This window comes from Gymnogyps californianus, chromosome 1 (assembly GCF_018139145.2).
Source record: "Gymnogyps californianus isolate 813 chromosome 1, ASM1813914v2, whole genome shotgun sequence".
Lineage (NCBI taxonomy): Eukaryota > Metazoa > Chordata > Aves > Accipitriformes > Cathartidae > Gymnogyps > Gymnogyps californianus.
Window position 1 is genome coordinate 100,638,086 of NC_059471.1, and position 13,621 is coordinate 100,651,706.

The 13,621-nt window shown below is 37.1% G+C and overlaps 1 protein-coding gene across 2 annotated transcripts in view; it reads right to left on the reverse strand.

Moving 5' to 3' along the window:
• The window catches only part of TTC3 (tetratricopeptide repeat domain 3), a 65,774-nt gene that overhangs the window by 39,246 nt on the left and 12,907 nt on the right, over positions 1 to 13,621 (reverse strand). For both annotated transcript variants that reach the window (XM_050915187.1, XM_050915188.1), the window contains 6 exons: positions 13,470 to 13,532; positions 10,368 to 10,422; positions 9,497 to 9,659; positions 9,330 to 9,378; positions 8,100 to 8,223; positions 4,727 to 4,781 (listed from right to left, as the gene is read on the reverse strand). In XM_050915187.1, coding sequence (XP_050771144.1) covers positions 4,727 to 4,781; positions 8,100 to 8,223; positions 9,330 to 9,378; positions 9,497 to 9,659; positions 10,368 to 10,422; positions 13,470 to 13,532 — 509 coding nt within the window. The remainder of the gene's footprint in view (positions 1 to 4,726; positions 4,782 to 8,099; positions 8,224 to 9,329; positions 9,379 to 9,496; positions 9,660 to 10,367; positions 10,423 to 13,469; positions 13,533 to 13,621) is intronic.

Below are 13,621 nucleotides of genomic sequence, written 5' to 3' on the forward strand. Positions count from 1 at the left end.
CAAAATTATCATCATCTAAAATAAAGGAAAAAAAATGCACTCGGAACTCATGTTTTGCTTTATAAATAATAGATCTTAAACATTTACAATACTGAAAAATAACACAACTGAAAAGTTTTTCAAAAAGCCACCTCTGAGTGTTACAGTATGAATTTGATATTATTTTTATTAAATAGCATAGGATTTTATTAATCCTATAAAGCGGAAAAGATACTTCAAATAAACAGAAGAATCTTAAAATTCTGCAAGATACGATCTGACTCTACAATATGGTAACAACTATTAAAAAAGTGGACTCCAAGCTAAAGAAATCAGTATGTTATACAAAACCACAGTTGATATTATTTACTATTAGTTGATAAGTAGAATTTTTAAAGGGAATAATAGATTACTATGGATGTTCAAGTTTGACCATAGAAATTTTACAGAAGGAGTCTGCTACTTCAAAAATACATTGCTAAAGGAGTTAAGTTCAACCCACGTTCATCTTAGAAATGTAAACATATGAGTCGGATCGAGATAAATGTCCCTGGTTACAAAATAAAAATGTTTGACAATGTGGAAATACTGGATCACAAAGACAAGAAAGAATCTATCAGGTGATACTGATTCATTTCTAACTCTGAAACTTAATGTCACAGACTTAACACAAAACTTTACTTATACACTTTACAACTTCAGAGATCTAACACTGTCATTGCTTAGTTACAGGGCTCTGCAAGCTGAGTAAACAATTCATTAGTAACAAGGAAGAAGAAAACATGTTTTAATACTTTATTGTAATCGGTCAAAAGCAGGAAGCCATGCCATTAACTGCAAAATAATCTCTCAACTGTTTTCTGTGGAATTAAAACATAACATTAGGCAACTGAATGTGCACATGCATACTCACGATTAAGTCAAGAAGTTTTTAATTTTCAAGAATTTTAAGTTAGAACTTTACAAGGCTTTAATGACTCAACAGCAACAGTGACAAAATCCACTTATGGGAGAGCTGCCTTCTAGCAACCGGACAACTAGACAAGCAAGGCAAAAAATTGCATTTCTGGACTGGTAGGGAACCAACAAGCAGCTGACAAATTCAGTTGCAGAACTGCTGAGCATCACATGTTGCAGGTGTTCCTTATTACACATGGTAAGTTGAAGGGGTGCAGAGCAGGAGATTTTTTTGCTAGTTAAGCCTAATGGATTTTACAAGGCATATAGGAATGCCACCTTCTGCCTCAGCTACCTGTTCCAAGAGAGGATAGTTCCAGCTGTAATCTTTCAGAAGCAGTTTAGGAGGCAACTGTGGCTTCCTAATATTGGACACAATCACACAGACAACATACAGTCCAGCACCTGGATTCAAGCTATTCGAGCACTGGAACATAAGGTACAGCTACCTAAATCATTAAATATTGCTTGATTTATTATCACGCTTATGCTGAACTACCATAAAATCAAATTTGAAAAAAGGAGTTATTAATTTTATATATAAAGTTTCAGTAACTAACTATGCTTAAAAATGTTTATTTCATGATACTCAGAGGAGTATTTTATATAATTAGATACAAAATACTGAAAGACACTGATTGTGGAAAAATACAAATCTTCCCATTTGAATAATCTCACTCAAGCCAGTCGGATGTCTCATGTACTCATTTCTCAAGTTCAATCATATGCACATGCACTTCATGCCTTGTGCCAGAAATAATTTTTCATTAAAAACTACTTAATGACATAAAATTTAAATTAATCAGAACAAAAATCAAGCATCAAAGACTGAACATGTTCAGAATTATTTCATGAACCATTTCTTGAAATTGTCACACAGGAGTCTGAATAGGTTTCTGTCAAAACAGTTCATATGCATTAAAAACTCCAAAGCTACACTAATAATCACCACAAATTCCTCATAATAGACACACTTAAATGATGGAAAACAATAATCCTTTTGAAAGCCAGGAAACGCTTCAAGCATATAATCACTTAACCATTTCGAGACAGAGCTATATTACCTTTTCTTCATTATATTGGTTCCTTTCCCTTAAGGAACCAATCTGTCATTCAAAAAAAAAAAAATCTTAATGAAGATAAAGGAATACCAGCCTTCCCTCTCACCATCAAAAGAAAGAACTAATCAGCAGTGTTTTTTCACTGAATGATCTAATTTTAAAAGCCATTCAACAAAAATGACTTCAGAAAAATTTCCTACAGAAACTACTACTTCCATATACCACCCAACTTAAAAAGATACTACATTCAGACTTTTAAAAAATACTTTTAAATAAAAGTAACAAGCAAATCCTGCTGAATTATAGTTGAAATACTTATGGAGATATATTAATTCAACAGCAAACATGATTCACTTACCCCACAAACATTTTAAAATATTAGTAGAAGTAGCACTGCTTTTGCTAGACATTCCCATTAGGAGCAAACAAAGATATTTAACAGAAATGTACACATGCTCAAAAAAATAGTACATGCAGACAAAAACTGAAATTAAAAAGGACACTAATTTTAAGATAAGATACAGTGGCATAAAGTTCCTTTACATTAAATCTCCTGCAAGTCTTAAGCCTTTAAGTGAACAAAGGCTAAGAAAAAAAAAGCTATCTTCCCCACCCACAGTAAACTTGTATCAGCTAGTCATTCAGAGCGTAACTCCTCCTTTCAAATCAAAGCCAAATCAAATATTTTCTTCTACATCAGTACTAACATATTAAGTATGAGGGGGAGAGGAGGAGGAAGAACAGAAAAAGAACCATGGAATCAGCATGGGTTTTTTTGAAATTACTACATTCAACGTAACATTTCATAGTCTTATGATCTCTTTAGCCTAGAAGAATTTTCAGTTCTCTCCTAACATTCAGCTTTTCATTATCCCTCTTCCCTCCTCAACCCCTCCAAAAATCAGCTATCCTTCTGACACCCTGCCCCTTCACCAATATCAGCAGCGTAGACAGACTTGCAGACACCGTGCCCTTGACCAGTATCGGCAGCACAGACAGACTGCTGACACCCTGCCCCCTGACCAACAAGGGCGGCAGGATGCCGCCCGCATTATTCATGTAACGTACGATTCTCTCAAATCCCACTACTGTTGGTGGAGCCAAGGGGCAGTGCAACTCTTACGTGCATCAAAAGGCATTTGCACGATTTGGTCTTGCTGCCAGGTGAGCTGGACACTAAGTGTCCCTGGCAGTCCACTGGAGCCAGGGCATCACTTATAATCCTGTGTTTGCTATCAATGATTGGGTGGGTTGCTGTATGGGCATGTTGTTGCTGATCTTTTCTACTGTCTCAATAAAGCTTTGTTTTATAACGTGTCATCAGACTCTGTTACTATTCAGACCACACCTGCTCGCTCAGGAAAAACATCTGTATTCACTTAGTTGTCACTTGCTTCAAACTCATTCAAAGTTTCCTATGGCCTCCATGTATCTCGTATTTTGCTCCTTCACACCATCTACATATAGGTCCTCAAAACTTATTTGTCTTCCAGAGCTTGACCTCCCCTTTCTAAAACCCTTCCCTGATTTATGCTTTCTGCATTAAGTTCTTTCAACACTTTATAGTTTCTTCTTTCCTTTTTTTATTATCCTACCACATAACATCTTTTCAACAAATTAGTCTTAATTCTTCTTTTGCAACCTTTCCCACATTTTCCATCTCCCAACAAATCCTTAGTTCTTCAAGATGTTTGCATATGTCTGAAGTCCACAAGACCAAGATCACTTCTCCTACTGCTCATTTTAAAATAACATTTTGTAATATATCTTCACTGGTTTCCTAAAATCAAATTTTGAAGTGCTCTGCGCTTTGGCACCTATTCAGCTAAGTATGCGAAGTCCAAAAATGGTACAGCTGGGCACCAAGGACTTCACACTGTTGCATTGTCAGGACTAGAAGGTCCCACTGCCTTGGAGGTCACAACTTTAGAATACAGCATGAGCATGTAGCTGGTCCAAATCCAGTATTCCACACCAACATTATAAATACGAAAAATTTCTAAATCTCAGGAAAATATCTTATGCTTTCTTGGTTACAGCAGGTTTAGCAGGTGATAAAAAACCCAAGCAAAATTCACGAAAAGATTTCACTTTGAAGATCAGAACTGCTTGCACTTCACTTTCACCACAGAAAAGTAACTCTGGCACTGTGGGAGTTTTGGGGGCTGGGAGTTGTCTCTATAAAAGAATTGTTTGGGATTTTTTTATTCATTTAAAAAAACCAAACATGAACAATAAATCACACCAACTTATACCTCTTAAAGTTTGTAGCTAAAAATCCACTGACAAGTATTTTTTGGCCTCCTTCCTCTCTAACTGCAGGATTATTTTCTTAAGGATCTATATGGAGCTTTTAGTAATCACAAATTAATTATGAATATTGAAACTAGCCACATGCTTCTCTTAAATTTAGATCCTTTTAGATTCAGAAGGACCTGTCTCAGAAGGACAGAAAGCATTTCTAGCCTGCGACTCAGCATTCTACTTTTTAGTTACAGTTTCAATTCTGAATTCACCCATGTAAAGTAGATTCAAACTACAAAAGCATGAAGGAAATAAGACAGAAATACAAGAGAAAAGTAGCTAAATAACTGCATGCTAACAGGAACAGCAGTGAAACGATAGCTTACTGTTGTGAAAATAACACTAGATACACTTTTGCTTATTAGTAACGGCAACAGCAAGGGAAGAACTGACTCAGAATTGATAAATAGCAAAACCAAACTCACTTGGTGGAAACTCCAGAGACCAACCTTTGCCTTCTGTTCTTTGGATGTCAGTCACCTAATGACAAATACGTTAGTTTGGTTTTACACAGATAACAAAAAACAAATAGATATCACTCATTACATTTAAACAAAGAAAAAACCTAAACCACTAACATTTAAACAAAGAAATCACAATGATAATACGGTATATTATGCCCTCAATCAAGAGCTAAAGAAAAATCATTTCATTAATCAAAGTGCATTTGCACACTTATACTTTTTTCTCCCCAAATTCATATCAATTTATATTATCTACTAGTCTGACAAATACTAGCCTTTTTTGCAGTAATATTCATCCTAAAGGAAGATGACCTACATTATGAAGATCTTCATACCACAAAAGCAGATGAAAGTTTTCATAAGACAGTCAAAAACGTTTAAGCACTTCTTGTGCATTCTATAGGTTGCTTTCTTTTTCAACAAGTTCTAACTTTCATTTCCTTTCCTTTGCCCTTCTACACTGGTTTCATTTTCCCCACTAACGAGTCATCTTTTTTGCTGCCCCGCCCCCCTCTGAAACCGGAAAGGTTTTTTTCACGTGTGTGCTAAGTTGTTTTGACCTTGCTAGTAGAGTCACATTATCTATGATCTTGTTTTCTATATTATATAGCTTATTTATAACACACTTTGTAGGCTAAATTATAACAAACAATTTCTTAATTATTTTACAATAATGATGGTAAAGACAATCAGAAAGAGGTACAAATGTTTCTTTAAATTAGTAATGAGTGTAAAAGAGAAGAACTGTCTGTAGGCAAAGTGGAGGTTTATTATTAAATTTCTAATTCCATGCTGTTACAGCAGAACTGTCACAGTCTGCATGCGTCTAGCAAAGCAAACCATTCAGGAAAATTTATGCACAGGAATGGTTTATAGGCTCCCCATGATACTGGCCATGAGATAGGCACTAAGACAGCAACAGCTGGGAAATTCCACTGACATCCAGTAGTGAAACCCACCCAAAACAAGGTAAGCACCAACAAAATCCCTCAACTTTCCACTTTTTTTGGGGGGGTGTGTTTGTTTTTTAAGGAATAAAAACCATATGTACTGGGTTTGGCTGGGATAAAGTTAATTTTCCTCATAATAGCTCACATGGTGCTGTGTTTTGGATTTGTGATTAGAACAGTGTTGATAACCCAGGGATGTTTTAGCTGTTGCTGAGCAGCGCTTGCACAGTGTCAAGGCCTTTTCTGTTTCACACGCTGCCCTGCCTGCGAGTAGGCTGGGGGTGCACAAGAAGTTGGGAGGGGATACAGCCAGGACAGCTGACCCCAACTGACCAAAGGGATATCCATACCATATGACGTTGTGCACAGCAATAAAAGCCTGGGGAAAAAGCAGAAAGGGGGGAAGTTCTGAGTTATGGCATCTGTATTCCCAAGTAACTGTTATGCATGATGAAGCTCTGCTTTCCTGGAAACGGCTAAACATCTGCCTAGAAGCAGTGATTTAATTCCTTAGTTTGCTTTGCTTGTGTGTGCAGCTTTTGCTTTGCCTGTTAAACTGTCTTTATCTCAACCCACAAGTTTTCTTACTTTTACCCTTAGGATTTTCTCCCCCATCCTGCTAAGGGGAGTGAGCAAAGCAGCTGCGTAGGGCTGAGCCGCCCACCAGGGTTAAACCACGACAACATAGTACGCCATTGCACTTGCAACAGTAAAATAACCTTCTAAAAGGCAGAATTAGAGGCTCTCGTTAGTGGATTTCTTTGGTCATCCTTCACTAATGTGTATCCTTAGTTTAATTATTTTTCAGGAACAAAAATCAACCATGAACAGAGAACAAAGTTTACTCTATTAAGCTTCTGTGGTGAATGCACTCGACTCCTTGACCAAACTAGTGGCAGTTTGGTTCAGGCTCCAAAGGAAGTAAAGGCCTAGGCTGCGACCAGGCCATGAACTTCCCTAGTTCCAACCTGTTCTTTGAAAATGCAGAGGGACGGGGTGACATGGTGAGCTTTGATGTATGTGAGCTTGGAAACAGGAACACCAATCATGCGATTAACACATAAATAGCAGGTGGTTCTTCCAAAACTCATTTGGTCAAGGAACAAAGGAAGTTGTGGGTACAAGGAGTCTCATGCTTACCTTTTCCATCACATGTAATTTGACTACAAGCCAACCGCTTTATTCCTTTGTCATATTCCATATAAATATGACAGCCTGAGTGAACTTTTTTTGAGCTCTCGCTCCTAAGTAGCTGGCAGCATGGCGGTGATCTCCCCTTGAGCTGGGACACCTCTCAAGGTTACTCCTCGAGGCTGAGAGACCCCTTACCAACTGCAGATCTTTGGTAAATGATCGATATAACACATAACCTCGTATCACAGGGCATTAAGATCTTGTATTGGCAACTTTGAATCATTATTATATCCTCTGTGCAGTAGAGTAATAGATTGAACCTTGCCGTCGGACTTTGCTAAACCTTACTTTTACAACATCTTTCTTCAATAAAACCACTGTTGCTGCTACCTTTGGCAGTGGTCCTTTAAGCAGCCTAAACCTCCCCCACGACAGCTTCACTTTCTCTTTTAAGCCTTCCTCACTAAAAAAGTTAACAAAAATAATCTAGTAGAATATTTGTGCTTGTAAATAGTCTTTTAAATTGAAAGAATGAATCTAAAGAATTACAAAGGGCTACTAAAATAACATAAGTCCATCTTGCATTTTAGCACTATACTACACTTGTTTCAAACACACAATCCAAACAGGTATTTGAGAACCACAAAACCCTAGTTTTAAATACAATGCAGTTAAGCATACTATTTAACCAGCGTTTTTCCCATACGAAAGAGATCTGTTTACAGAGCTTGAAAATAATGGTCTATAACCACGCAAATACCTTAACGTCACAAAATCAGTGCAAAACAATGCTCCAGTATAGCAAAAGCCCTGTATATGAATTAACTTTGGCTAAAGCATCTTCCACTGAACTCTGTTACACCAGTACGTGTTAACCGATTCCTCTCCTAAAGCCAAAGGGAAGCCCACATCTGAATGCACACTGACAGGCAGGACTGAACAGTCGATTAAATCAGACACGACTTCAGTCTCACTTTCAATAAGCCCGAAGAGACCCCTCTGCTCCTCATAATGTACAGCCTGCACCTTCTCATTCAAGCAACCACCTCCCACCTCCTTTCAAATCCAAAGTTCTGAATATAGATTTGGTAGTTAAATATTACAGGAAAAGTACACTTGGCTGAGAAAGTACACAATTATTAAAACACAGTGGCTGCAAAATTTCAGCTACACCATTAAAAAACACGTTCCAGGATGATGAAAAGCAACACACTGTTAAGTCTTGTAATGCCAGCTGTAGCGTAACTTACCCTGGTATCATGTTTTTGATGACAATGATGATCTTCAGGATCAGACTGTGTTCTCTTTCTGTCTTTTTCTCTTTCTTTTTGTTCTTGAGAGATTATTAAATGAGATTCTGAAGAACTGCAGTCTCTGATATGTAAAAAGAGAGAACCCTAGTTCTTCCAATGTTGATGTCTTTTCCCCATATTTAAGACACATACCATACATGTATCATGAAAAAAACAAAGACGAATACAAGAAGTCTACCATTCATAGAAGTGTAATGGCGTAAGCATATTTAAAGGATTTGATCAAACAGCCATTTTTTATACCTTCAAATTGCACAGTTCAAGGCTATGCAAAAATATAACCAAAAAAAAAGCACCATTTTCTATAAAAGGGACAGGAACTGAATTACTGCACATTTATTTTTTTTAAAAATAAATAGTAAAGGTAATTAAAAAAAATTTAAAAATCAATCTTGCCCAAGGCCACATTTTATTTGTGCAATATAGAAAGGAAACAAATTTAAGTTCCTCCAGAATTTTCAGGTTTACAAAAAGCTGTTTAGTAGTTTACTTACTGTACTGTTTTTGAATGACAGATAGCACATCACTACAAGTAGACCAATAAAAATCAAAAAGATCTTTCAGAAAAATGTTTAATACAAAAGTTAGAGCATATATTGTAACTTAGCTGAACCTGCGAATATGGAATCTCTCTTACTCTCTCTGGGCAAGGCAAAAGCACAGAATAGATGTGGCAAAACCAAGTTCCTACAAATAAGGATACACATTCATTTTTACCATTGCCAAAATGCTTTTGCTAGCATTCAGTTCCTCAAATCAGCTTAATTTCCTAGTGAACTTTATATAGCAAAGTTAACACAAGAAAGTGGGTGTGATTGCACTGACATTTTCAGGCACCAAATTTCCTCAACAGCGAAGTACTTCAAGTTGGCAGGACAAAAAACATGAAAATGTAACTGTTTCCTGTTATTTCCAACACCGGTAAAACTTAATGCTGAAGGAAACTGCTTGGAAGTGGAACACATCTCAAGATAGCTTTATTTAGTTCCTAAAAGTCCTCTTTACTCCTAGGCTGCACTTTGGTTGCAGTTCTGATAAGTTTATTCCTTCCATTTTTATTTACTGATAGATAGCATAGATATTGCTTAAATTTTGTTATGTATTACTTAAATCTTATACTAAGCATTGCTAATTAAAAAAAAAGAAGCAAACTTGACAGTTGCTTACTTTGTCTCAAGAAGGGACTTCTTTGGTTTCTGTTTATGTTGTTTAATATCTATAGAAAATTATATAGGAAGGGGGGGAAGAAAAAAAAAGAATTAATTTCAAAGGAAAGTTAACAATGAAGGAATTTTGCTATGTTCAAGGTAGATCTTGAAATCAGAAAAGGTTACCATTGATCTCTTCTAACGTCTTCTTTAACTTGTCATTTTGTTGAATAAGATCCTTAAGTCCATCAAGAATATTCTTGCATAGTTCCTGAGCTCTCTCATTAGCTTCCAAAGCCAGTTCGTGTTCCCCCAGCAATGACAGCGCCTTACAGAAGTGGTAGTGACCCTACATGGACATAAATTTGAATTTCAAGCGTTCATTCACGCAAATAAGAAAACAATTTATATCCAAAACAACTGCAATAGACAATACAAAGTAAAATTTTACATATTCAAAAGTTATCTACTCCACCTGTTTCAGGTCAAATGATGAATAATCAAAGTTTTCAACTACTCAGCACACTGAAACAGAAAGATAATTCACTGGGAGTAGCATCTAGCCTCTGGCTTTGGAAATGAGCAAATTTGCGTTTTCCCCTAATCTCAACTACTACTTTGCAACTTTGTAACTATGCCTTATTTACTCTTCTTTAGGCCAAGAATACTGAGAAATACATGTTGATCATTAATCAGGATTTTTTTATTGTAAGGACTACGTATATTCTTTTTAAAGCATTGTGATAACATAGCTACACGCAACAATGTAATAAATGTCATCTTCTGTCATTACACATGCAGAACACCATGTAACAACACTTACAAGCATGTCAAAATAACATTTTTAATATAAAAATACAACCAAACTATGTACTTGGCTGACTGAAGCAGAATTCTTAGTCCACAAGGTACTGTGTTCATTCTACTGTCATTAGTGCTAAACGCAGTTGAGAACATGTCACATCTACCTGGGTCAAACCTGTAATTAGAAGTCTGGGTTCTTATATTGGTTTACAGCACCAACAAAAGACAATTTTGAAATGTATATGAAACTAACCTTTGGCCAATTAGGCTTCAAAATAGTGGCTCTTTTTCCATCAGCAAGGGCTCTCCTTAGAGACGGGAGGGGAAAAAGAAGAGGTATTTATTATTTATACTTCAGAAAAATCTACAGACCAGATGTACAAGGCACTATAAAAATACAAAGTGAATAAAAGAACAGTTCATTCACCTGTGTAAAGGCATGGTCAGATAACACTTCTTAGCTGAAATTCACTTGGGTTAAAATGTTACAGTCTCAACTATTTCACCCATCAGATATTTATTCCCTCGCCCTGTCCACTAGGTCTTCCAGCATTTCTGCATGTGTACCTACCCCTTAACTAGGTTCTAACAAAATTTTCCTTTAAAAAGCAAAGCCTTAATAAAAAAGCCCGACTACCAAACCTAAATATTTTGACAGAAATCATATTAGAGAGTCATTACATAATCACAGCTAGAGATTTGAGGGCACAAGCATTAACTGCTGAGCACTGAAAGACAGTAACCTCCAAAACTCCCAACAACTGAAGCCTGAAGAACATGCCCGACTGACTTTTTTATATACAAGGTGTCGTGGAATAACCAGAATTACAATTTTGGTCAGGTCAGAAGAGAAGCAGACTATCCTTACAGCTACAGGAGAGAACACAGAGCAGCAGCAACGGCCTCTGCTGATACCAATGCTGCCCAAAGCGGGCAGTTAGAGTTTATATACCTTTGGGGTATACCACTCGTTCTTCACTGAACTACAGCTATGTGTCAGATAAGCAGCATGTAGTAAATTACAACAAAGAGCAGTCACATACAGATTACTTCAGATGAGGATGCTTACAAATAACCTCACTCCTTTGATAGCTGGGTCATGCTGACTCAGTGAGGCCTTTAGAAAATGTCTGCAGCAAGACCTAACTTGAGACACCTGCAAAGGCCTATGAGGTGTTAACTATTTTACCTCCACAAAGGGAAGGAATATGGAAAAAAAAAAAACAAAAAAACCTTGTTTCACATGAAAGTGTTCATAAATTGCATAGTCACTACCACTGTTTTTTGTAACCATTATGGCAGGAAAGCTTGTACAGAGGGATCTGAAGCAGGAGAACAAGATGCTCCATGGTAACGAAAGCTGGATACTAAAGAGAAGCCTGAAAGAGACAATAACTTCAAAACAAGGAGTATGTTTTACACAACAAAATTCTTCAGAGATTTCAGGAAGAATTAATTCAGTGAAATGAAAGCAAGTTAGAACAAACCCCGCCACCGGCCCGCCCCTCCCTTCCCCCCCCCCCCCAAATTACAGAAACCCCAGGTAGTAATGGCAGAATTTAGAAATGTGGCAATACATTTAAAAAAATCAGTAATTAAAAAAAACAACAGAACTAGTGATTAAAACGGGAGAAATTGCACTATATTCATATTGCAAAGGAAGAAAACACAAGGAAAAAATGCTTGAGTAAAAGACAAATAGTGGGGTACAGAACCTCTAGATACTACGGGATCACAAAAGCAGTTGAAAAGATTCAAAAAAACTGAAGCACTTGTCTTGTTCTCTAGTATGTGCTGTTAGGCTTTGTTTTCAGCCACCCAGTCCTTCCTCCAGTGCTACCGTTCAACAGCCTGGCGCAGTGCTAGGACAGTTGCCCCGACACTGTCAAAACATCACGACACGAGGCCAAGCTGCGCTGAAAGGTCCTGTCCTGTATCAAAGCCTGGGAGGGAACCTGACCACGCTCACGAGGGTCTGAAAATGGGAGGAATACACATGCCTTGGGTAAAGCCACGAACGCTCCAGCAGATGATCTGAAGAACACTATGTAACTGTGTAGTCCCATAATACAGTATTGCCACTGCCAATAGCAGGCCATAAGCTCACTACCGAGTTTGCAAAACCTCAGGACTGGGGCTTCTCAGTCTTGCTCATCCTGAACTGCAGTTCCACCTGCCTGTAGTTTTCTTTTACTTGGTTTAACTGTGACATCAATTTCTCTAATTGACCGGGTGTCTATGGCTAATTTGTTCTACTTTTGTTTATCTTTGTGTGGTACAACCATAGATTTAGACGGAATAACTGCTTGTTACTACTGTTTATACAGAATGAGGTATTTGACTCCAAAATGATGATGTCCTGTAAAGAAATACAAGCCTGATGTGACAGCAGAGGCCTTGAGAAGTGGAGACACAGGATGGAACAACGGAGTACAGGCAGAAGATGACAAGAGACGGGGCACAGGCTTGGCACTGGCAACCCCATGGCTATAAACAATTCACCAATAGTCAGTTAAAGACATGCCAAATCTGGACAAACATGTCTTTAAGAGTAACAAAGTAATATCCATAAAAATACCATGTATAGTAAACTCAGATGTAACAGGGTGCTGCAGACCAACAAAGACAGGGCAAAGGTGTAATAGCACGTTAGCAAACACAAAAGCGACCCCAAGTGGATCCCAGAGTGAGGAAGAAAAAACCATCAGCATGAACATCACATTCCTCATGGAGAAGGACTCTGCATGCTGACAGCTCTCTAACCCCACTGCTACAGCAACAGAACTGCCAACTTCAGTACCCACCCAGAGGAGCAGTGGAGGTGTCAGTGTAACACCAGGAAAATGGGCAGAAACTAAGAATCATGTGGATACCAATTTTAATTGCATTGTTATTATTTCTTTTTATTTCAACAATTAGATCTGGACTAATAACAATTCGACCCTTAAGACTTCAATTATACTAACAATAAATTCTTGGGTTGGCTTTACATAAAAGGTATACATTCACTTTGCTTATAAACAAGATTTTTAGCTTAACAAATGGCTTAAGGAAAATAATGCCCATACCCACACTGATCTCTTCAAGAGGTTTAATAAAAATCACAATACTCATTCGTACTGAGATTTTTTTTTTCCTGTTGTATAACCCACATACACACAAATTTTAAATGGTATTACATACTGCTAGCAGATACAGCTAATATTATTCATTTTCTTAATATCAGTTTTCTGAGGTAGTAACATCACAATTACTATATACTTGAGTTTTAAAAATACTATTTTCCTAAGTATATTGCCAATTTTTAACTGCAGATCACCACAACATTTCAGATTATAAACAAGGGGTTACTTACTTGTACTGCCTTGTGAGAATTAAACAAAGAGCTCGGTTTCCATACAGAAGATGGTTTGCAGGACTTAAAAAAAAAAATTATGAAGAGTTAGTAACATATATTACTTTAGAAAATCTTAAGGAGAAAAAAAAAGTAAGTTTTCACAATAATTG